The sequence below is a fragment of the Sinohyriopsis cumingii genome, unplaced genomic scaffold (assembly GCF_028554795.1).
Source record: "Sinohyriopsis cumingii isolate HCF-2022 unplaced genomic scaffold, ASM2855479v2 utg001180l, whole genome shotgun sequence".
In the NCBI taxonomy this organism is placed as follows: domain Eukaryota; kingdom Metazoa; phylum Mollusca; class Bivalvia; order Unionida; family Unionidae; genus Sinohyriopsis; species Sinohyriopsis cumingii.
The window spans coordinates 794,196-820,559 of record NW_028315969.1 but is presented as its reverse complement, the minus strand read 5'-3'; the positions used below and the strand labels follow the sequence as shown (position 1 = coordinate 820,559).

The 26,364-nt window shown below is 37.2% G+C and overlaps 1 protein-coding gene across 2 annotated transcripts in view; it reads left to right on the top strand.

Moving 5' to 3' along the window:
* Nucleotides 1–26,364, top strand: part of LOC149772745 (GTP-binding protein 1-like) — a 59,640-nt gene that overhangs the window by 14,405 nt on the left and 18,871 nt on the right. For both annotated transcript variants that reach the window (XM_089947401.1, XM_089947402.1), the window contains exons 5-8: nucleotides 5,890–6,136; nucleotides 11,917–12,012; nucleotides 15,008–15,246; nucleotides 20,633–20,960. In XM_089947401.1, the coding sequence (XP_089803527.1) occupies nucleotides 5,890–6,136; nucleotides 11,917–12,012; nucleotides 15,008–15,246; nucleotides 20,633–20,960 (910 nt within the window). The remainder of the gene's footprint in view (nucleotides 1–5,889; nucleotides 6,137–11,916; nucleotides 12,013–15,007; nucleotides 15,247–20,632; nucleotides 20,961–26,364) is intronic.

The following is a 26,364-nucleotide window of genomic DNA, read 5'->3' as shown; positions in this document are numbered from 1 at the left end:
TAAAGGTTTTTAAAAAAACACGTTTGGAAATGGGAATGGCTGGAGCGAAAAGTCAACGGAAATAGAGTTGTTCAGTTTATAAGAAAACTGAACGCTAGAGGACTGTCATTTTGTGACCTCTGCTCTATGTCAATCATGGTTGGAAGATTTTGGAACAGCACTTACAAAAGAAGCTGCGTATGGAAAAATTAGAAGGCATCTGGAAAAGGTGCAATTAATTACTATAAGAAGAAAGATTTCTTGCACGAGAGAACAGATGTAGCTCTCTGTCAGAATACGTGCACTGCATGTCGCCAATACAAGCACCAGCTTGAAAGGAAAAAAGTCTCTCATTGAGAAGGAAAAGAAACGATAGCACATTGAGCCCAAAAAGTCATTCAAAGAGGAAGGCTAAACAAATCTTTGCCAAAGCGGCAAAAAGAGCTAGACTAGAATATCAACAGGTTGTGTCCATTGGAGAAAAAGACAAGTGAATGTATGGGATTATTTATATATAGCTGATATACTTGGGTGTTTATTTTACAGATTTGTTATGAAAAGAGAGAAGTATAATATATTTGCTTTAAAAATTGAGAAATTATTTTGACTTAATTACGATGTGAACACTGACATGCACATGAAATAACTTAAGCACCAATAGTATTGGAGAACAAATTCATGTGACAATAAATATTGTGAAATTATTCAAGTCAAGTTGAAAATTTTCGGTAAGTTTGTTAGTTTTTCAGATGATTATTTTATCATATATTATGATCATAAGTTGCACCAGGAGCAGTTTTTTATGATTGTAAAATGCATTTTTGGTCGGGGATCTTCGGCCTCCTGGACCCACGGATCGGGAGGACCCACTTTTCAGATTTTCAGCTTTTTGGGGGAATATCAAAATCATGTCTGGATATAACAAAGTTCATGTTTAGGTTAGATTTATATAATAATTTGCTGTTGACCAGTCATAGTGGTCACTTGGCCTCAACAACTTTTACTATTTCCTCCGAGTGGCCGAGTGGTCTAAAGCGCTCTCCATTACGGATCATTGCCATCTCACCTCTGTCTGCGTGGGTTCTAGTCTCGGATTCGGTCAATGTGGGTATGTAAGAAAGCTTGCCAGTAGCTTCTCGTGGGTCGATGGTTCTTTCCGGGGTTTTCCCTGGTACTTCTCCACCATTAATACTGTTCGCCATGTATAGCCTATCGTGTGCTGAAAAATGGTATTAAACCACACAACACCAATACACTATTTCCTCCCAGGAAATTTCTTTATAAAAGCAGTGTAGCAGGAAGATCTGTAAACTTTAAATTTTAAGACTGATTTGCTGCCAGAACAGATCTTGGTATCACTGATAAAGTAAGAGAGTATGATGGAGGTTGCTATATTGAGAGTCTGATGAAAGTACACACGTTGTCATGGTGCATCACCAAATACATCTTGATCTTGTTATTCTGTTTTATATTTTTGATATAGTTATCATATTTAAAATGGAAATAAAAATGGTGCTATTGTATATTTTCTTTGAAATTTTGTGAGAAAAGAAATTCCTTGAGCAAATATTGAGTCAAAGTGTTGAGGACAGAAATCATCATTTGGGGGTAAAATCACCGTTGTCTCACTTTTGTGCATTTCTTCATCTTCTGTTAACTCATGTTGTATTTAGTATCATTTAGAAGTCTACTTGCTATCCGATTAAACAATTCTCGTATTTTGTCACATATAACGTAACTTGCCAGTTCACATAATAGTCTTGTGACATCCTTACAGACATCCTTAGCAAGCATCCTGATCAACTGTAAACAACCTCTGATTGGTTAGATGATGGTTTTTGACAACAGGATAACAAGTGTGCCATGTACAAACTGAATGTCATGTGCAACTGCTTTTGTTTTCAGTAAAAATTAGAGACTGAAATTTTACTGACATAACAGTGAAAGGGAATAACACAGATGGTTTGTCTATAAATTCATCAATTTGTCAAATGTTGATTATAAAAAAGTATTTAAATTTTATTATTCAAACACAATATAAAATAACTCCATAATGCACATCTTACTCTTTAGTTTACTGAAAGTATTGTGACAGGGCAAGTCGTTGATCATCACATTACCTGTTGGACAGATGCATCACAAGTAACAGTGGGATGATAAAAATTAATTTTTTTAATATTTTTCCAGCAAGCTAAATCACTTTTACAGGTCAGAAATAAATATTCACAAGTTTGTACCAAACATTCATAGTTTTATGTACTTGAAATGATAAAACAAGCTATTTTAATTATTTTTATGTAGATGAGTGATGTCCCATTTTGATCTGTCTGGAATGTAATGTTTTCAAAAATGTAAGAGGAAATTAATAATTAACAACACAAACTTTTTGTCAAAACTGCCTTTATTATTACAGGAGCATGTGAGCATCATATATACCATTATGCTTTTGGCGTAATCATTACACTTTTTTTTCATTAAATTATGCCTTACACATAAATGTATTCGGATTATGCGTTTTCAGTATATCCCCCTCCAAAAATAATTAATAATTTGTTTTCTCATTTTTATTAACATACCATTAATCCCACAGTCCATATTCTAGAAAAGTCTGCTTCTGTGTAACTACGACATAAGAGTACACTTGTCCGTTGACTTGCATGCACTTTCCTAACAGTATTATGTTCTATTTTTAGCAGCTGCCCTATTTCCAAGAAACGTGCTGGTTTCTAATTACAAACTTTTGACCTTGGATTCTATTTATAGCAGCTGTATGGCTTAGTTAGGAGAAAAATCTTTGTTCGCAGATTCTGTAGGTATATGGCGCTAAATGTCCAGTCAGATTTATTCTAGTCGATGCATGTGTTAGAGCAGAAATGTTTTTCAGATAATTTCACAGATGGCTAAGGAAAAGACAAAAACCTGTTCAGAGATGAGCACATGAATTACACAATACAGCGTTCCATTCTAGGGCAGCTTCATGCCCTTTGCAGGCTGTGTGGAAAGGATTTTAATATTGGTCATGGTGGTAAAACAAAGAAACCTTGAATTAGCTCGTTTTACTAACTTCAGTACTAAGGTGACTTCTTTTTTTACATCAGAACTAAATTGTGGACACGAATTTTGTAACTGCAGAGGCATTATTTATCAAGTTCTTAATAGAACACTGACTACCCCTAGCAGTAGAAGACTACATTGGTCCTTTGTTCAAACGAATGTTTCCTGATTCCAAAATTGCAGAAAATATGCATGTGCAAGAACAAAATCATCTAATATTGTTAGGTGTTTAACAGAAAATACTTCACTTAAATTTGCAGAAGCCATGAAAATTGGGCCTTTTAGTATTGCAACAGACAGGAGTAGTGATTATGATGACAAAAGGTTGTACCCAGTTTGTGTAAGAGACTTTGAAAAGGGCAGAGTCTGAGTGCTCTTCTTTCATTACCAGAATTAACAGCTGATTCCACTGGAGAAAACGTTTATTTATTTGCTTGATAATGCTTTGAAAAAATATAAGTTGGCAGAACTGTCTGGGGGTTTTCAGCTGATACTGCATCAGTGATGACTGGAATTCATAAAGGAATTGCATTCTCTATTTTGAAAAATGTCTTCATCATTGTACATATCAAGTTGTCTCTGTCATATGATGCACCTTGCTGCAGGAAAAGCTGATGATAAATTAGAACTCCTAAAGAATCAAGTTGGCACTCTACCTAACAATGTACTTCATGCAGACAGAGTTTAATTTTTTTCAACTTATTTCCCAGCTAAAAGACCCAATAACTGGAAGATATAAATTTCCTCTTCTATGTCAGGTTATGAAAGGAATATTGGTTCTTTACCATTCTAATGCAGACTGTGAGAAATTGTTCAGTATTGTTAACAAAAATAAAACTGAATTCAGATCCAGGCTTTGTAACGCAGCACTTAGTGCTCTGCTGGTGTGCAAAACATTCATGGTCTCAGCTGGTACAAGGTGTTTTGAAATGCAGTATGAGAGTCTGTTGCTTTTTAAAACTCAAAGTGTTATATACGAAAACTTGAAGTAATAAATGATGTTAAGAGTCCAAAGGGATAAATACATCATTTTGTATGTATGCTTTTTGAATTTTTATCATGTTATATGTGGATTACTCTTTTTCTGCTCGAATTACTCTTTTTGTCCACTTGGATTACACTTTTTCCTTACCAGGGGTTGGCAGGTATGGAGCATATATAATAAGTAATATTTTTGAGCAGTTAAAGTCTGAAATGCTTTTCACAGCCTCTTTTCAACAAACACTAGCATCTGACAATAGACTGTACAGATAACCACAGATTCAAAACATTTTTGTTTTATCCCAGTTTTATTTCTTTTCAAAGTCAGGTATGCTTCTTGATTACTTTTCAAAATTATAGTTATAATTATTCTTTGTTGAGCCAGTCTGGTGGCTTAAGTGGTCCAAATGTCAGCCTCAGATGATGGAGGTTGTGAGTTCGAACCACTGAGTGATACAAAAGAACTTATAAAAATGGTACTAGCAGCTGCCTTGCTTGGTGCTCAGCATTAAGAGATAAATGTTATGATAATGTGATTGGGTGGGACATAATGCTGTATGTCAGTGGCATGCTACCCCCAGTCCTTGACATCGCTATAAACTGCCATACTGCAGACATAGCATTGTGACTGAAAAATTGTTAAAGCTACATTAAAAATCCAATTCAAACATCCACACACTTTTTGATAAAGCAATATTTTATTGTAATCCTTTTTTTACCTTTTAAAACAGGAGCACTTTATTATAACACCACCACCTCTCAGTCTCAGTTTGTCTGTTTCTCCCTCTCATTACTTGATTGCTTTTCTCAGTTTGTCAGGTTATTGGTTTTCATCAATTATCAACAGTATCCAGCTCCTCCAAATTTCATTTATTTTTGTACCTAAGAAAGTGTTGATGTCTCAGTTGTCAGCCATGTTGACTGCCAAATTAATTTTAATGGGCTGGAAATCATATGGCTTTTTAGCGATAACTGCGTCACAAATTGGGGTTGGTGGGTTTTATTTAGATGACTTTGCTTAATTGTCTTCGTAGTTTTAGTGAAAACTTCAAACAAAATCCTTTAATAAAGAATGAATAATATATTAACAGATATAAAATAAAATAGTTTGGTTATTTGCAACTAAAGTTGCTGTGGAAAATATAATTCTTCATCAGGATGTCCATTAACAAGCTTCAAGAGTAAATACTGGACGAATGTATTAATTTCCTTCTGGTCAGCGCTGAACTAAGGGAAAAGTTTATTGTTCAAATGTGTGATGTGAGATTTATGAAACATTACTTCTCTCACTGATGATAATGGAATATTTAATGCAGATGTTGGAACACTTCCTCAGTGTATCTTCCAAACCTTTATAAACAGACATGACATTGTTGTCAAAACCCCGTCATCACATATTTGAGACTTGCTCAAACTCGTGAGTAAAAATTATCACTGTTTAGTAGCTCATGTGCCATTGCTAGTTTCTTACTATTCATTGTCCCCAGATGTTAACATCACCAATTCGGCCACTACTATGTAGTTAGCACTAATTGCTAATTGGAAAAAGTTTTTGCTGAAGAATATCCAACATGGTTTTAACATTCTGCAAGGAAGAAGTGGTCTTGAATTCCTGGAGATTCTTTTAGGTCAGCAGAGCATCAGTCCCTTCACAGGACTCTTGTTTTAGACCATGTATCCTTCAAAGAATAATCTTAAAATATCTTGTTCAGTTTCTTTATTTGCTACAGGATGTTACATCATTTTGTTTTTGAAAGAAAAATAACGAATGAAAAAAGAGTCATCAGTGCAGGGAAAAATTCAGGAAGTTTCAAAATCATTCTCTTTGTTTATGTACAACTTAAAATATTGAATGTTATCTTTGTTCCCTTTCAGAGTAGCAGTTGTAGGGAATGTAGATGCTGGAAAAAGCACAATGTTAGGAGTTTTAACACATGGAGAACTGGATAATGGAAGAGGAATGGCCAGACAAAAGCTATTTCGACACAAGCATGAAATGGAATCTGGGAGAACAAGCAGTGTTGGAAATGATATCCTTGGTTTTGATGCTTTGGGGAATGTTGTTAACAAGTCTGATCATGGCCATTTAGACTGGATTAAGATTTGTGAACAGTCTGCAAAAGTGAGTTTATCTCTTTTAATTTATGCAGATTTACTTAATTATTCACAGAAGAGAATGAGAATAGATTAAACAATTTTTGTGGAAGAAAAAATGTTCCAATAGATCTTATGGATTTTGGTAAGGGAAACAGTTGAAATTTAAATTTATTTGAGATCACCAAAAATTAATTTTATTGTCATTGATGTAAATAGCTAGACATCGAACAGTAATTGATTTTCTCTTTGTCCAGATACTAGATATACTCTCTTATAAGTCAAGTCAAATTGCAAATAACATAGACCCAAATCTGCTGGTGCATAATGCACTAGCAGATTGGGTTCTTTGTTGTTTGTTCTACTGATTATTCCTAGCAAACTGCACAATAGATGTGTCATTGTATTTTTTGATGGTAGATCTTGGTATGTGCAGTTGGACCTGACTTATAAGCAAGTATATACAGTAATTATGTCATTTTCCCCATGGGTTGCTGAGCATTTCAGATGTTTTTATTGAAGCCCATTGCTAACACTCATTTTATCCATATGGTGATTGGGGTACAGTAGTCCCCCTCTTGAAGGGCCCCCCTGACCAGCGGCCACCCGATCCTTGCGGCCAGAATCCGTTGGCACTGACGAGTTTGTGTTCAAAAGTACCCCTCGCAAAAGGCCACCTGGCTAACGCGACCAGCGGCCAGCATATTAGTGCAATAATATAAAATTTACCCCTCACAAGCGGCCGCATTTTATTTTAATATGTATCCAGAACCAGTATTTTATTCATAAAGTGTGTTAAGTAATCCGATTTTTGTTTCCCGATGTCAGGTTTTCGTTACTGAAAGAAGTGTTGACTAAAGTACATGTACCACTATGGTTAATATTATATCATTTATGCCTCACAAGAAGCCACATTTATTCCATAAAGCCGAGAAAGACTCAAATTTTAATCCATACAAAAGGGCAAGTACATGCAATCCAATTAGCCTTACTGCTGTGTTATCATAAGATGTCCGGTTTAGTCATTGATAATTGTTAAGATAACAATTATTGAACAGTAGTAACTGCTGAGAAGTGGCAGTATTGATGTACAGTACACAAGTCAGCAGGAAAATGGTTTGATACCCTTTATGGCTTCATTTAGTAAGATGTTGAGCTTGTTGACTTTGATAATTAGTGGCTATTACTGCTGACAATAATTGTCAAAATTACAAATCCTAACGGCCACGAGGTCAAATCTGCGTGATGTTAATGGTACATATCGAAGCCGTTTTGGCTCTCTCACTTAATGTAACAAAAATGTATAAAAACAATAGGGTACCAGACTGCGACTAACGAATCACGTGACAAGATCACTTCCTTTATAAACACACAGCAATTTGTTTAGATGCATAAAAAATTGTTTTATCAGTATTGTAGTTGGCAACATGAATAACTTACTGCAAAAAAATCAACATGTCATCGAGGAAAAGAAAAATTCTTAGTTTAGAAGAGAAAGTGGAATTAATTCAACTGACCGAGAAGTGGCAGGGGTGGTGGTCGAGGATCCTTGCAGAAAACTAATGTCGGAAAGACTCAGATAACACTATCGTGAAAGATAAGGAAACAATTCTGCAGAAGTGGGAAGGTGAAATGAGCGGAGAAAGGAAGATTGTTTGAGCCAGGAGATGTTTGTATCCTGATTTGAATGACAAGAAAAAGCAACAATTTTGTTAGTTGAATTGGGATATGATGACTTTACCGCAAGTAATGGATGGTTGTATAGATTGCAAGTGCAACACAATATTAAGTGTTCTGTCCTTAGTGGAGAATCAGCTGAAGTTAATAATGAAGATTGGAACAAAAGACTAAATGATGTATGCATGGGATATGACAGCAAGGATATTTTTAATTGTGATGGGACTGGTTTGGTTTTTAGACTGTTAGTGTTACCAACAAAGTGACAGATGATTTGATTTGTAACATAATTATAAAGACAGTTTTAAAACTATATCAATGGTTATTCATAACATTTTTTTGGACATGATGAAACAGTTTGTTTTACATTTATTTCACAACATGCATGTAATTTTTTAGTGAAAATATTAAATGTTTTAGAATTAAATGTACTTGTGACTTTCTTCATATGTATTTTTCTATTCGCATTTGTCATCCCCCTCTAGAAAGGTCACCCTCAATATAAGGCCACTTCCCTGCTGTACTCAAATTATAGTTAGGGTAATCAAAGTTAGTTCATTGTTTAGTGGTTGTCTGTTCAATCTCCAGTTTACAAGGGCCAGTAAAACTTGAGTTTATTTATGTGCCAACATAAATTTGGTTAATTTTTTGTTGGCTCTAAAAAATCTACTTAATGTATAGAAATCATATGTACAGTAAAGTGCATCAAAATTATAATGCACTTAAAAGTGTTGTGTTTGGAAAAATTAAGGGTCTGAATGGATATTTTCATTAATGATAATTTCGCTTTTGTCTGAAGGGGGACCCCGAGTGGTCTAAAGCGCTCTCCGTTACGGATCACTGCCATCTCACCACTGTCTGCGTGGGTTCGAGTCTCGGATTCGGCCAATGTGGGTATGTGAGAAAGCTTGCCAGTAGCTTCTCATTGGTCGGTGGTTCTTTCCGGGGCTTTCCCGGGTTCTTCCTCCACCATTAATACTGGCCACCATATATAGCCTATCGTGTGCTGAAAAATGGCATTAAACCCTACAACAACAACAACGACAACAACCTTTTGTCTGATCTTTAGAACTTAAATTGTTTGGAATTATAGTGTACATTTTAGGTCAATATCCATTAAATATTGATTGAGCTTGATGCCAGTTTTATAGTGGGTGAACATTAGAGTCTCGAGACTCAACTGAACCCGAAGTTCCGTCCCCCAAAAAGTTTCCTGTGAAAATACAAGAATGGTACAATATTTCCTTTGCCCTCTCATCTCACACTACACCCAGCCTATCATCAGATAATGGTTATTAAGTTTCTTTGGTCACACATTCATTCACATTGAAATGTACATTCTTCAGACCTGCCAACTCTTACGATTTTGCCATGTCTTACGAAAATTACCCTTAAAATACGAACTTATGGCATATTGGCAAAAACTACAGGAAATGATCATTGCCAAAAACTCCGGATAATTGGTCCATCTGTGTTTTATTTGGATCTGGGTTTCATCTTAAAATTAGCAAAATTAGTCAGTGAACCAGAATAAAAAAGAGTTCAGATTCTTGTGAATAAAAGCTGGAAAGGAGACAGTTACGTTTTTTGGATGTCACGTGCCAATTTTAGTATGTCTCGTGGCAGGAGATATGATTGCCATCGTCATGTGAAATGGAAAAGAATTTCCAAGAATTATGTCAAGTTGAGATATAACAACAAGCCATTGGGCTGCGTATGGTTTGGAACTAGAGTTTGTGCAACTGTACTAGTGGTAAATAAAGTCTGCATGTACTTTACAAACTTTTCAGTTGAACATAAAGTTTATCATTGAAGTGTCGAACTTTTAATTACATTTTCCAGCTTTACATTAGCAGTTATTTATATTTTCTTACACCTTACTGAAAACTTGTCAATCTTAAGGGAAAAAATCAACTGCCTTACTAAGATGGACTTGTCAGGGTTGGCAGGTCTGCATTCTTGTATGGTAAGACAATGTAATTAAAGCGCAGTATCAATTATTTCTCATACATACATCAATAAATTGCATCATATCAGTACATATTCCTAATCCCATTATACTAAACAATATCACAGCAATCAAACACATTTGTTTACATTACAACTCATACAAAGTACACAAATATTCAAATATCCATGCATCCATATTAAATAATCTTACACACTTCAACCATTTTCCAAATTCATAGTTCAGGCATGTGTAAATTCTAACATGTCACATGAATAAGTGCACTAGTTTACTACGAAGTAACCAATTAGCGAATGACAAATTAACTCTGACAACAAGCTAATAATCTACCTAATTCTCTACATAATACTCAAATACACCTGTAAATGAACACTACAAGTTATTTCTACTTACTAAATGATCATATAAATTAAGTATACATACTACACATAATTACAATGCTGTAATATTCTGCAAAAATCGAGCAGATTACTTACTGACCTTTACAAAGCTTTGTCTTTCCTTAGAATCTCCTTTCAAAGTCTTACCACCAAATTACAAGTGGCTTCCTCAGGGTAACCCTATATTGCTCAGCAATATTCCTAGGCAAGACTAAGTTTTTGCTTGCTAGTTAGAAGTTATATTTCGGATCAAAATTGTTACCAAACCCTCTATCTCATTTCTGATTGGATTTCACTTTGATTTGATCAATCAAACTTGGTGGACAATGTCCTTGCTGTCTGTCCACTTGGAGATGGATTTAAAACACGCCCCATTTTCCACTCGTGGTTCCTCTTATCTTAGGACAAAGCTGTAACACATAGGTGGGAAGTCACTTGATCTAAAGCCTGTGCCAATCCAAGATGCCAGATCTTCTCCCTGGACACGGTCACCTTGTATAATAAATTAGCTATAGCCTGTGGTGATGTTCAGACATCAAACCATGGCTTGTAATAATACCTTAGTTTATATACAACTTATGAACACGGGCTGAGCAAACGTGACACTGTCTTTGAAAAATGAATTGGTGGTCTGAGCTCTTCAGGTTAGTACCCGAAAAAAACAGGATAAATCTATGATCAGGCCAGTCAAAACTTAATATGGACTTCACTTCTTAGAGGTACTTCAAGGGGCCATTTGTGTTTTAGAGCTGTTACATAAAAACACATCAGGACAAATAGACTATGACAAGGGACAATTTAGTCTTCAAAACAGCTTGTCTTCTGCCTGTTCATAAACAAAATTCCAGATGCATTGGCAATATGATTTGACTTGGAGATAATTTGTTAGTTAGACTTTGGTCTCAGTTTCATTTTGAATTGATGTTAAGAATGATTACTTGTGAAATGTTGAATTATTTTTTATTTTACTTACTGTATATGCTGTCTTATAAGTTGAGTACAACTGCAACTGCAAGTCTGTACAGTTGTATGGGTTTTCTGAAACAGAAAATCTATGATGACAGTTACAGTAGGTCATAAATTGTTTAAGATTTCAAAATATCTCATTACTTTTTGTTGACATTATCATTTTCTTTTACAAGACTTTATTTGTAATTATTTAAAATTGTATAAGAATTTTCTCTTTCATTATTTAATAAGATACAGTTTCAGCAACAAATTATGTGATGGCAGATCAGGGTCTACACAGTTTACAGTTGATCTCAACTTATAAGTGAGTTTAGACAGCAGGTGGTTCAATGCCTGACATTGTAAATATTGAACATTTAAAGCAGAATCTATTTGTTAGTCATTCATTGAACTAAACTGAATGATTATCATGGAAAGTAGTGCAAACAAATAATGTCGATAAAGATAGATATAATCCTGTATAACATTTTATTGGAAATACATTTTTAAGTTTAATATTACATGCCATGAATGACTTAATGTAATATTCTAACAAGTGTCATACAGTGAATGTGTATGATTCTACCTATCACAGAACTATAAAACAGTTGTATTTTTCAATAGTGTTACTATATGATGTTGCCGAGTTTTTACTTCTCACTGTAACATCTCTTTTTCATAACAAATGTATGACATGTGATAAAATTCTTCAACTTATGTTGTAGTGGGATATATAATTACATGATGACCTTACTTTTGTTTACTAACAGGTTTCCTAAGATTTTGTTTCAAATTGCATTGGATTTTTTATCATTGTATTTTTTGTTTCTTCAGGTTATAACCTTCATAGATCTGGCCGGACATGAGAAATACCTAAAGACTACAGTGTTTGGAATGACAGGACATGTACCAGATTTTGCTATGCTTATGGTAGGAATAAAGGAATTGAATGAATTGATTTATCAACATGGGCTAGAGCTGCAACAGTTATTAAAAAGGAATAAAAATTAAACCACATTTTTGTTCACATTCATCCTTTTGACCTCTTACCAAGCACATACTTTTCTCAAGTAGAATTGGTTTGGTTTGGTGTTTACTGCATAGCAAAACAAGGTGGTTATTTAGTGCAGAGACAATTAGAGTAAAGTACCTTGCTCACAAACTTGCCAAGGTAGATAACTCAAGCTGAACTGATAGTAGGACTTGAACCTGCAACCATTCAGAATGAGTTCAGCACAGTAACCACTGAGATACTGCAGCTCCTTAGGTGGCGCTCACCAGATAATATGTACTTTTGAGAGAGTGACGTATGTAAGGTGAAGTAGTTCGCATTTAAAACATGCACAGTGGAGAGAATGTTTGCATACCTCTATGCTACATTAATGTAATGTGGATGATATTTCATTTGGATATTGTACTTTTGGAAATTTTACATGATTTAAGCACACTGCTAACTAAAATGACTGCTCCCTTGTGTTAAAAAATCAGTCTGAATTAGTCTAAAGTACACTATACATAGCAGCTATTAAAATATGAAAAATAAATTTTGCCAGACTAGACAATACCAGCTTCTGAAAGTGCAATGAATGAATTACCAAATATATAAAATGTAAAAAAAGTTATCGGCTCTTTTTTATACAATTTACCTATGAAGTTCAGGAAGTGAAAATGACCAAGTAGAGTTAGCACTTTTTTGAAAGGTGCACATTTGAAGTAAGGCCAAGCTGTATACTCTATAACCCATAGTACACCCATCAATCATACACCAAAATAAAGGGAATTAAAGGTTCTTTGCATTATACCTAAGATATACAAGGTCTTTTTTAAATAGCCAGTATAACCAGTGAGGAAAGCCAGGGACATTCTTTTTCTTTAAAATCCTAACCCTATGCAAAATGCGAAACTGTATAGCGCCACCTTACACAGAAGTTTATTTTATCTCTTTCATTCATCCATGTTTTTGAAATACTTTATGGAGATCTTTTGAATGATGTCAGCTTTTAAAGAATGAAAGAAAACGTACAGGTCATTGTACTTTAAAAAAATGTAGAAAAACTTTTTTTAATGCAAAACATGAAGACAAGTATACTGAAAAAATATACTGGTTATAATTAGGGCATAACCGATTAGCATTTTTCTACTGATTTCCGATTCCGGATTTTGGGCATGAAATTTTTCCGATTCCGGATACGATTCAATTAATCGGAAATGCTAAATTAAAAGGTTTTTCAAATTAACTTTTTAAACCGTGTTACACATGTTTTGCATATCACACCGATGTCACAAGGGGAAGGATATGGCAGGACTATAGCAAAATGCAACGAAGTTCAAAGCCACAAAGAATCCATGAAATTTTTTATTTTTGTAAAATGCACTGAAACCAGCTGCCAGTTCCGACCCATTCTTTGTTCAACAATTAGTTGATCTTGCCGCCATGCTTTAATGTCGCGGTCAAATAAAAATAAAACAGGCTTTTGTTTGGTCCTATGAAGTTGGCCTCTTGCGGCGACTTAAATAAAAGCAATGAACTCTGATCGATTCTTGCATTTTCCAAAGTGATCGGTGATTGAAACAAGTTTATTGCGCTGTGAAAGTTTCCTTATTAACTTTATTTATACTTACGATTGTAAGAATCATTTTCTTTTAATACCTCATTAGCATGTGTCAATGTATTCAATATTATGCCTTCATTATTGAGGATGTTGACATAAACGGGTAGGACTGTATTATATATTTTAATAAATTTAAATCTTTCGGTCTAACTCAAGTATTATCGTTTCACCCCGTTGTGTTGACCATATTGGACTTTTCTGACTTCTTATTTAACTTTATTAACGCACTATCGAATGACACGCAGTGTTAGACACGGTGCTATAGAAATTCAACTTTATTATTTTTATTATCCGAATCGGTCGTTCCTGCCTTGTCCGACTCCGATTAATCAGAAGTTCATACTATCCGGTGGAATCCGATTTCCGGATCAAAAGTCGGTTATGCCCTAGTTATAATATTTTAAACATTGCCATATGCATATGGCATTTTGAATGGTTTTGATTTGAAATGAACTAGCTTACTAAATAAATTTACAAAATTGATTCAATTTGAATCCATATCAGTATAATTTTTTATCAGCAGTATCTTACTCTGAAATTCAAAATCAAATTGACCATTTTTAGTTGTGTTGTGAAATGACTTGCCCAATTAATGTCATGTTTCATGGACTTAAATATTCAGTCCATTTGTTTATGTATGTAATTAATTTCTTTCAGCAACTTAAAGGTTAGTAAATAATTTTGTCTACCATATTGTTTTTCAATCTGCAACAGAATGGTTGTCTTTCAGTCTGCAACAGAATGGTTGTCTTTCAATCTGCAACAGAATGGTTGTCTTTCAGTCTGCAACAGAATGGTTGTCTTTCAATCTGCAACAGAATGGTTGTCTTTCAGTCTGCAACAGAATGGTTGTCTTTCAATCTGCAACAGAATGGTTGTCTATTCATGATTATACTTTTACCTTAAACAGGTTTACCCAGTTCATTAAATTTTTAACACACATTCCATTGATTGTCATGGGCTGGTAGCATGGCTGGTATAGCTTTTTAGAAGCAATTGGATGAGTACATTGAAAAATCTACTTGTCTTTTGAAAAATCAGCATGTTTCTTAAAGAAGTGTGGTATCTTGAATGGTAGAGCATTGTAGGGTTAATACCTGCCATGGCCAGCTTGGTTCAACTGCCTCAAGTTGTACCTGGAAAAGGTACTTCATTCACACTTTCTTGGCATGATATAATTAGTGATGTGTTAAAACAAAACAAACAAAAATAGTGTTTCTTAACAAACCTACTTGAAGTTGTCAAGTGAACAAGCCTAAAACTCAATCCCTAATGTTATGAGATCTGAAATATTACACCTTTTCATTTTACAGGTTGGTGCTAATGCTGGAGTCATAGGGATGACAAAGGAGCACTTAGGTTTGTCCCTGGCCCTGAATGTCCCAGTATTTGTGGTAGTAACAAAAATTGACATGTGTCCTCCAAATGTCTTAGCTGACACTCTGAAGCTGCTCCAGAGGATACTCAAGTCTCCAGGCTGTAGAAAAATTCCAGTCCTTGTCCAGAATAAAGATGATGTTGTGGTCACGGCAACAAATTTCTCCTCAGAACGGTAGGGCATGAATTCTGTTATCACAAATGTAGATATGGTTAATTTGGGTCTGGAGTAAGCAAACTTTTAAATAATTTATGTTTCTCCAATAACACTTGCCTGATTACAATAATGTTAGGGATTTGAGCCTGCTACCTCCCGAATCCAGTCTACTAAGAGGATGAACGTTTGTCTTTTCTGTCTAGCTCATATATATATATATATATATATATATATATATATATATATATATATATATATATATATATATATATATATATGTGTGTGTGTGTGTGTGTGTGTGTGGTTGTAGGGTTTAACACCATTTTTCAGCACACAGTAGGCTATACATGGTGGCCAGTATTAATGGTGGAGGAAGAACCCGGGAAAGAACCACCGACCCATGAGAACCTACTGGCAAGCTTTATCACATACCCACATTGGCTGAATCCAAGACTTGATATATAAATCAAAGTCAAAATGGTATTAAATTGAACTATCCATAAAGGATTTGGAATTAATATTTTTTCTGGAACTTATGGTAAATATTATTTTTTGTGAAATCTTTCCATTTTCTCACACTTCTCAATTTTTACACTACATGGTACAGCATGCTTTTGTTGATACATGTTGCTCACACTGCCTATTGTCACTCCTTAAGTTTTATTGACCTAGTTTAATTACTTATTCTCTCCAAACACATTTTCACATCTTTGAACTTTATATAATGCTAAAATATGGACATATTAAAGGGGCAGCCAGCTGGTTGAATGAATGGACGGATAGAAAATATGTTCTGTCAGTAATTAGTAATTGTAATTAGTAACAGAATTGCATGCTCTGACTACACTGGAGATGTCACTGTTATCATGTGTGAATACATGAAGCACACATGAAGATGCTGTAACATTTTATCAGAAGAGTGCAGGTGGTGGTTTATCTGATCAAAACACAGTAAACAGACAGCAGTGATGATTTAACCAAACAGGATGCCAAAAACAGACTGAGAGTGGTGATTTAACCGATCAGGACGCCAAAAACAGACAGCAGTGATGATTTAACCAATCAGGATGACAAAAACAGACTGTGAGTGGTGATTTAACCGATCAGGATGCCAAAAACAGACAGCAGTGATGATTTAACTGATCAGGATGCCAAAAACAGACTGTGAGTGGTGATTTAACCGATCAGGACGCCAAAAACAGACAGCAGTGATGATTTAACCAATCAGGATGCCAAAAACGAGACTGTGAGTGGTGATTTAACTGATCAGGACGCCAAAAACAGACAGCAGTGATGATTTAACCAATCAGGATGCCAAAAACAGACTGTGAGTGGTGATCTAACTGATCAGGACGCCAAAAACAGACAGCAGTGATGATTTAACTGATCAGGATGCCAAAAACAGACTGTGAGTGGTGATTTAACCGATCAGGATGCCAAATACAGACTGTGAGTGGTGATTTAACCGATCACGATGCCAAAAACAGACTGTGAGTGGTGATTTAACTGATCAGGACGCCAAAAACAGACAGCAGTGATGATTTAACCAATCAGGATGCCAAAATCAAACAGCAGTGATGATTTAACCGATCAGGATGCCAAAAACAGACTGTGAGTGGTGATTTAACCGATCAGGACGCCAAAAACAGACAGCAGTGATGATTTAACCAATCAGGATGACAAAAACAGACTGTGAATGGTGATTTAACCGATCAGGACGCCAAAAACAGACAGCAGTGATGATTTAACCAATCAGGATGCCAAAAACAGACTGTGAGTGGTGATCTAACTGATCAGGACGCCAAAAACAGACAGCAGTGATGATTTAACTGATCAGGATGCCAAAAACAGACTGTGAGTGGTGATTTAACCGATCAGGATGCCAAATACAGACTGTGAGTGGTGATTTAACCGATCAGGATGCCAAAAACAGACTGTGAGTGGTGATTTAACCGATCAGGATGCCAAAAACAGACAGCAGTGATGATTTAACCAATCAGGATGACAAAAACAGACTGTGAATGGTGATTTAACCGATCAGGACGCCAAAAACAGACAGCAGTGATGATTTAACCAATCAGGATGCCAAAAACAGACTATGAGTGGTGATTTAACTGATCAGGACGCCAAAAACAGACAGCAGTGATGATTTAACTGATCAGGATGCCAAAAACAGACTGTGAGTGGTGATTTAACCGATCAGGATGCCAAATACAGACTGTGAGTGGTGATTTAACCAATCAGGATGCCAAAAACAGACTGTGAGTGGTGATTTAACTGATCAGGACGCCAAAAACAGACAGCAGTGATGATTTAACCAATCAGGATGACAAAAACAGACTGTGAGTGGTGATTTAACCGATCAGGATGCCAAAAACAGACAGCAGTGATGATTTAACTGATCAGGATGCCAAAAACAGACTGTGAGTGGTGATTTAACCGATCAGGACGCCAAAAACAGACAGCAGTGATGATTTAACCAATCAGGATGCCAAAAACGAGACTGTGAGTGGTGATTTAACTGATCAGGACGCCAAAAACAGACAGCAGTGATGATTTAACCAATCAGGATGCCAAAAACAGACTGTGAGTGGTGATCTAACTGATCAGGACGCCAAAAACAGACAGCAGTGATGATTTAACTGATCAGGATGACAAAAACAGACTGTGAGTGGTGATTTAACCGATCAGGATGCCAAATACAGACTGTGAGTGGTGATTTAACCGATCACGATGCCAAAAACAGACTGTGAGTGGTGATTTAACTGATCAGGACGCCAAAAACAGACAGCAGTGATGATTTAACCAATCAGGATGCCAAAATCAAACAGCAGTGATGATTTAACCGATCAGGATGCCAAAAACAGACTGTGAGTGGTGATTTAACCGATCAGGACGCCAAAAACAGACAGCAGTGATGATTTAACCAATCAGGATGACAAAAACAGACTGTGAATGGTGATTTAACCGATCAGGACGCCAAAAACAGACAGCAGTGATGATTTAACCAATCAGGATGCCAAAAACAGACTGTGAGTGGTGATCTAACTGATCAGGACGCCAAAAACAGACAGCAGTGATGATTTAACTGATCAGGATGCCAAAAACAGACTGTGAGTGGTGATTTAACCGATCAGGATGCCAAATACAGACTGTGAGTGGTGATTTAACCGATCAGGATGCCAAAAACAGACTGTGAGTGGTGATTTAACCGATCAGGATGCCAAAAACAGACAGCAGTGATGATTTAACCAATCAGGATGACAAAAACAGACTGTGAATGGTGATTTAACCGATCAGGACGCCAAAAACAGACAGCAGTGATGATTTAACCAATCAGGATGCCAAAAACAGACTATGAGTGGTGATTTAACTGATCAGGACGCCAAAAACAGACAGCAGTGATGATTTAACTGATCAGGATGCCAAAAACAGACTGTGAGTGGTGATTTAACCGATCAGGATGCCAAATACAGACTGTGAGTGGTGATTTAACCAATCAGGATGCCAAAAACAGACTGTGAGTGGTGATTTAACTGATCAGGACGACAAAAACAGACAGCAGTGATGATTTAACCAATCAGGATGCCAAAAACAGACTGTGAGTGGTGATTTAACTGATCAGGATGCCAAAAACAGACTGTGAGTGGTGATTTAACTGATCAGGACGCCAAAAACAGACAGCAGTGATGATTTAACTGATCAGGATGCCAAAAACAGACTGTGAGTGGTGATTTAACCGATCAGGACACCAAAAACAGACTGCAGTGGTGATTTAACCGATCAAGATACCAAAAACAGACTGTGAGTGATGATTTAGCCAAGTTGAACACAGCAGATAGACAACAGGTGGTGATTTAACAAATCAGAGCACATTAGACCTCAAACCATATAATAATTGCTATTTACAATTTGTCAGTTTCTGTAATTTTCTTGATTTTGTTTTTGTCCACTTTTTACCTCACATGGCTGTAAAACCAGATGAGCTTATGGTATATCCCTTTGTCTGTTGTACATCTGGGTGCATCAACAATTACTGTTGTCAGCTTCTACAAAGAAAAACAAAACATACCAATTTCAACCAAACTTGATATGCAGCATCCTGTCATAAAGATATTTCAGTTTTATATAAATTATGCCAAACCCAAAATCATATAATTAATTATTTTTTTTAATGACTTCATTCTTCAAAATGATTAAACTGATATTGATAAGATTTGATAAAATGCATTCTTTCATAAAGACCTTTGAAATCTTTTGATAAAAGTTGATCCACTATCAAGTATTGCTGCCATTACTAAGCATAAAATTATTTAACGATGACTTCTTCAAAACCATTCAGTACAGTTAAATTTGACAAACATGTGCACGGTAGCCTGTATATGGTGGAAAACCCCACAATAAGCTACTGGCAAGCTATCTCACATAACCACACTGGCCAGCATAAAATTCGAGGAATAGAAGTAAATTCATTTTTGTAAGTACATGTGACTAAGGTGGCTCTATACAGTTTCGCATTTTCCATAGGGTTAAGATTTTAAAGAAAAAGAATTTCCCCGGCTTTCCTCACTGGTTATACCGGCTATTTAAAAAAGACCTTGTATATCTTAGGTATAATTAAAAGAACCTTTAATTCCCTTTATTTTGATGTATGATTGATGGGTGTACTATGGGTTATAGAGTATACAGCTTGGCCTTACTTCAAATGTGAACCTTTCAAAAAAGTGCTAACTCTACTTGGTCATTTTCACTTCCTGAACTTCAGAGGTAAATTGTATAAAAAAGAGCTGATAACTTTTTTTACATTTTACAAAATTCATTTTCCCTATTTTAATAGCTGCTATGTATAGTGTACTTTAGACTAATTCAGGCTGATTTTTTAACACAAGGGAGCAGTCATTTTAGTTAACAGTGTGCTTAAATCATGTAAAATTTCCAAAAGTACAATATCCAAAGAAATATCATCCACATTACATTACTGTAGCATATAGGTATGCCAACATTCTCTCCATTGTGCATGTTTTAAATGCGAACTACTTCACCTTACATATGTCACTCTCTCTCTAAAGTACATATTAATTGGTGAGCACCCCCTAAACGTAGTTTGTCTTTAAACAATAGTGAATATGAACCTGCAATAAGCAGAGTATGAAATAATATAAACAAAGCTGCCAAAGCATGAGAACATTGTGGGGATACATGTATATTACAGAAAGGTCTACTGATACAACTATTGAGACGGAGTTTTTTAGTGTCATGGGAAAAATGATACACAAATTTTTTGTCCATTTTATGCAAAAGGAAGGTTGGAGAGATCATGTTCACTCATTACTGGAAAATCTGTTTGCACATCAGGACCACTGTCATATCTAATAACACATAACTTTTTGTTTCCTTGTTCCAGGATGTGTCCAATTTTTCAAGTATCCAATGTTACAGGAGAGAACATTGATCTGCTGAAGATGTTTCTCAATCTTCTTTCAACACGAGTGAAATGTAACCTCGACAAGCCGGCAGAGTTTCAAATTGATGATACATTTTCAGTCCCTGGAGTGGGGACTGTAGTGTCAGGGACCCTCCTCCAAGGGATAATCAGGCTGAATGATACCCTCTTATTAGGGCCCGACCCCTTGGGACAGTTCCATCCAATGGTAATCAAAAGTATACACAGGAAGAGAATGCCAGTGAAAGAAGTTAGAGGAGGCCAGACAGCATCATTCTCACTCAAGAAGGTAGTCATTAATCTAAGCCTATATCAGATATTTTATCTAGTGATACATTTTTATACCTTCTCGACAGAGCCACTGAATACATTTTTTTTGTAGCCATCATGTTTTTTTTGGTCTAGCAAAGAACTTCATTATTGGCAAATATATTTTTGAATATCCCTCATGTAAAGACATATGGTAGGCAATGTTTGAAACTTTGCTAAAAGTGCTTTGTACCACAAGGCAATAAAAAAGTGCAGGCCCTTCTTTTGAGCTGCAGAACCCACTATAAAAATGAGACAAAATACAGTAAAACCTGCCAGAATGGTCACCTTACATAGTGGTGACTTGGTGGCAACAAGCATTTCCATTTCCCCCTGTGAGGTTTCCTCAATAAAAGTCATGTATTATAGTCACCTGCTTTCTTCATTTGGCATTCCTAAACAGGCATTTTCTCCTTCGAATACGTTCCCCAATCACATTACTTTAGGAATATTAGCCTGCTACTATGCGAATCCAGCCCTAATAGATCACGAAAATCTTATTGTCTATTTTTTAACTCTTGCTCATTACCTTCCCTTGATACCACCTGGTGTCACGAGTTTTTAGCTTGGCCATGTCCTGAGATACAACCAGTGCAATAGACTCCAACAATCTAGCCTGGTTTTGAGTTCCTTTAGACCCATCCAACGTTGATTTTGCATTTATAAAGCAGATTTATTGCTCTACTACAGGTTGTATACTTTATTTTACAATTTCTGCCAATATTTTGAGAGATTTTCACTTGTTGGGACTTTGTCTTGTAGGACCACCATCCCAACATGCTATCGTTGACCTTACACAAGGTCATTACAGATTGACTTTATTCGCTTACTCTGTCTGCTTTGGAGCTCTTAATAGCGAATTCTGACATGCTGCTTAATAATTATGCTTAATTTATTTGTATTTCATTCTGTTTTGATAGAATTATTATTAACCAAGCATGCACCAAATGCACCAAAAGTTTTAAACTGGGTCATTGGTTTCTGATATGACACTTCATTGATCTGTTTTTAGTGTCCTGGTAATTTCACACATTACTACTTTCTACTTCAGTTTATGTGTCTTGTGTCGTTTTAGCATTTATCAATTTAACATTCTACAGGCCACTTCAGAGCATGGAAGTTTACCATGACTCCTGTTTTGTTTATGTTATGTATACATGGTTTCTGCTATGCAGCGTCTATAACATGTGGTTACAGAAGTGTTTTGTTTCAGCGACCTAGTAATTTCAGCATATTACTAGTTTCTACTTACTTTTAGGTGTGTTTCTTGTATTGGAGCATGGTAGCCAACTATGACTGGTTCGGTTTATAGTATGTACATATTGTAATTTCAACCCTTTTCTAGATTCAGCTTTAGTTTGTATCTTTTGTTCAGAATACTTATTTAATCAATATAAATGCAATTTCAAAGCATGGATGTCCATCCGCCATGAATCCTGTTTTGTTATGTTATGTATACATTATTTCTGATATACAATATCTATAATATGTAATATGGGCTGCCGAGTTAGATGATTTATGTTATTAGCTAGTAAGTCACATACTAGTTTGCTAATGTATGCTTTTTTCTCTCATCTGGTGTCAATTTAGAAGGAATGTTTACTTCATGCATGACATGCACTTGCACAAAGATCACCCTGTTCGGCGTTGAAGGGAAAGAGCTAAATATGCAGTGTTTGGTCGGAAAACACATGCACAGCTTTACTTCAGAAAGCGGCAGTGAGGAAAGAGAGACAGTCAAGGTCATGGCAGGATACCTCTGACATTCTTAGTCTCCACCCCAAATCAGCCTCAGTGGCAAGCCCACCTCCCCCCACTGGCTAAAGTTCATCACACGGAACCAACACATACCGTTATGTCAGGGGGCTGGATGGGATATAGGAGGGGACCATCCCTCTCTGGATAAGATGCATCAGTCGATACAGGAGTCGAAGCCGCACTCTCTTCAGTCTAAGCAAAACACAAGGGGGATATTCCCCATTTTTAGGCAATGCAGATGGAGTAAGCCTCCACATATGTCAGAGCATGGTCTTCAGGCCGGTAAGTTGGGGTGCATGGGATTTACGATTGATCAGGTGGACTCAAATAATAATAATAATACTGCCACACCGACACCAGTCAACAACACCGACAGTCACAATGACATTACCAGCAGTCCAGCCATCCCAGCATGAAGACCTCTTGGCCAGAATGGGCCAACTACAAAATGTTTATTGGGATCTTAGTGATAAATCCATCTGTCTAGCTTGACAGTCGGCAACATATCATTATTTCACCATTGATTTCGATGAGAGATCTGCCCATTCAGCCATGGCTTGAAAGGGGCTGGCACAGGTGCATGCCAGACCAACATATATGCAGCGACGATGCTGGAAAGGCTGGTAGTGCAGCAATGCTAACAGTGCTGGAAAGGCCAGCAGTGTGGCAATGCAGGCAGTACTGGAAAGCCTGGCAGTGCAGCAATGCCAGCAGCACTGTATTTACCGGCAATGTCGGATATTATAGTACTCATGGCTTGTACTCAAGGGAGAGCTCGTGTGTTGCAAAGATATGACAGGCGGAGTTGAGGCCACCCAGCATGACTTATGCTGAGCTTGAAGCCAAGCCAGATGAGAACCTGTCACACAGTAAGGGTGACAAGTCATTGATAGTCACATGCACCCACATCGACCCCTATCATAGTACAGTGGCTGTATGAAACCGATTTGAGCTCACTGGGCCACCAGGTAAGTCAGAGGGGTTTTGCGTTTCATTCATCAACAATCACCTCGCCCCTCCACATGATACATCATCACATCAGGAGATACAGTTGCTCATAAAAGGCGTGGGAGCTTATGCTAAGGACACATTCCCCAAAGAGTTACTCGAGACTTTCTTTTGGCATGCAAACAGCAGGTGGAAGCCCATCAACGACTAGAGTCTCCTCACCATATTCAAGATGGGGAAGACGACTTTATTCCGCCTCCCCATCAGATGGGACGAGTATGCCATTAATCTGGATCTGACAGATATATACTTCCACTTCCCTATGCACCCCATCTATTGCTAGTTTCCACGTTTACTACCACACAGTTATCAACTCACCATTCTTACCTTCAGCCTTCATCAACCCTTGGTTTTCACTCACACAAGGATCTCCGCCATCTCCATGTTCCAGGCATTGTCATCAGTATTGACAGCAGTGTACCTGGGCAGCATCTTAAAGAAATATAAGTTCTATCCTACTCTCAGGCAGAACAATCTCCCTTCTCTGCTAGATCATCCAGGCCTTTTTACAAACTGGGAAATTCAGACATCTGTACATCTCAGAATTTTGTCCATTTGGGAACAGACTTTTTAACCAACTGAAATCTGCCACATCCCCTTGTGTTTGCGCTCCCAGAATCATTGAATTCATTTCATCAGGAGAGTTCTCGAAACTCCTCAGCCATTATATGACAGTCAACTTGACCCTGCTCGGCTGTCTCATTATGCAGGTCTTGCCAGCATATTGGGGCCCCATTTTATGTTCTCCTAATCAAACAGTCATGATCACACCTGAAATTCAATCATTCCGGTCAGTGGGTCAATCCAGGCTGGCTGACCATTGCAATCCTGCTGAAGAACCCCAAGCGAAAATAACATAAAGTACTGCTGCCATTCTACATGGTGGGAGTACCCACCTGTTGCTAACCTTCACTACCGTTAGCGACACAGGGGGAATGGCCTTTACGCATCAATATCCTAGAAAGAAAGACTGTCATTGGTACCTTTCATTTCTGTATAGATCGATCCTAGGGGTGAAACGGACCTCTTCTGATCTGACAATACTGTGGTGGTGACCTATATCCTCAAACAGGGAGGTTCCAGTCCACTTTTCCGGTGTTCTGATCTGGCATTTTTCTATGTGGGTGCAACAGTTTCCATATCAACATACAATTCAGACATCTTCTGGCTGCATCAGTGGCTTTGATGAGAATCAATCCAGAAGGGGTCTTGTCCTTTGCACAGAATGTCCCCTTCATCAATTGGTCATCACTTGGATTCACACACTTCAAGGGCATCTGATAATTGGCTGCTTGGCAACAAGGTGGAATGAACAGTTACCCACCTATGTTCCCCCAGTTCCAGACACAGTGGCTTGGGCTGTGAGATGCACTGTCAGCCATCTGGGAGGGGTTGTGGGCCTGTGCAACTCCTTCTACGGTGCTACAATTACGGGGTCAGAATGGCAAGAAGACTCTGAGGGCACAAGCCCTGTATCACCGATATAATTTTCCCAATGATAATACACCCAGGAAGATTCCAGTCGACCAGAATTGACTGCCCTCTTCTGCATGGTCAGCTTTTACCAGTACAGCCTTGCGAGTCGGACAATTCAAACCTTAAGTTGTGGAGAGAATATTGAGAGTAACCATCTGTATTGCCCATCTGCGTGCCTCTATCCCTCAACTGGCTGACTTTCTCTGGCTCTGTTCTTGGAGAAGAAACAGTTGGACCCCAGTCATTACTAAAGGCTATCGTCCAATGATACTGGACAAATTCTGGCATCATGGCAGCATGTTTGTATGGGATATAGAGATTTTTGGGATCTATTAGACAATATTGGTCTCCTTGACCAAGATCCCTTATTTGTCTCCAAAGGGAACCAGTCAGGTTTTTTTAACATGGCTACATTCTAACCCCTTGAGACTTCTAGCTTACACATCGCTAAAGTCACTATTATACAGACCATGTTTACTGATAGCTTTAGCTTCAGCATGCAGGGTAAGAGGGCTGCATCCCTCTTTATGTTCACTTGAATTCTCTTCAGTTCGGATAGGAGGGTTCAGTGGTTCCGAAGATACTGTTGGCATTCATAGCCCAGAACAGAGTACCATCTGTTGGTAGTTAACTAGTGTTCCTGCTCGTTTACTTCCATAACCAGGTTGAGAACAGCAGCCATGCAAGATTCTGTTCGCACCCTCAGGGATCAATGATCTCAGACACATTCCAGCATCATGGCAGATGTGACATTGGGCATGATAAATATATCTCATATCTGTTTGACAATTTGATCTCCAGCAACCAAAATCCATAGCATTGTTTCCAAAATGGAATTTTTCTTGGGTTCTAATCTGGCTCAACTCAAGCAAGTTTGAACCTCTCGCTCATGCTTTGCTAAAGTTACTATCATACAAAACATGCTTCCGCTTTCACATGCAGGATCAGTGAGCTACATGCCCTTTCAGTCAACCTGAACTATCTTCTGTTCCTATCATTCAGTAGTCCTCCTTACACAACCAGGCCTAGTTGCCAAGAATCAGTTGCCATCGGTAGGTAACAAACGAGTTATCATTTGTCCTCTCTTTTCCACAGACAAGTCTAGAGAGGCAGCCATGCAAGATCCAGTCTGCACCCTCAAG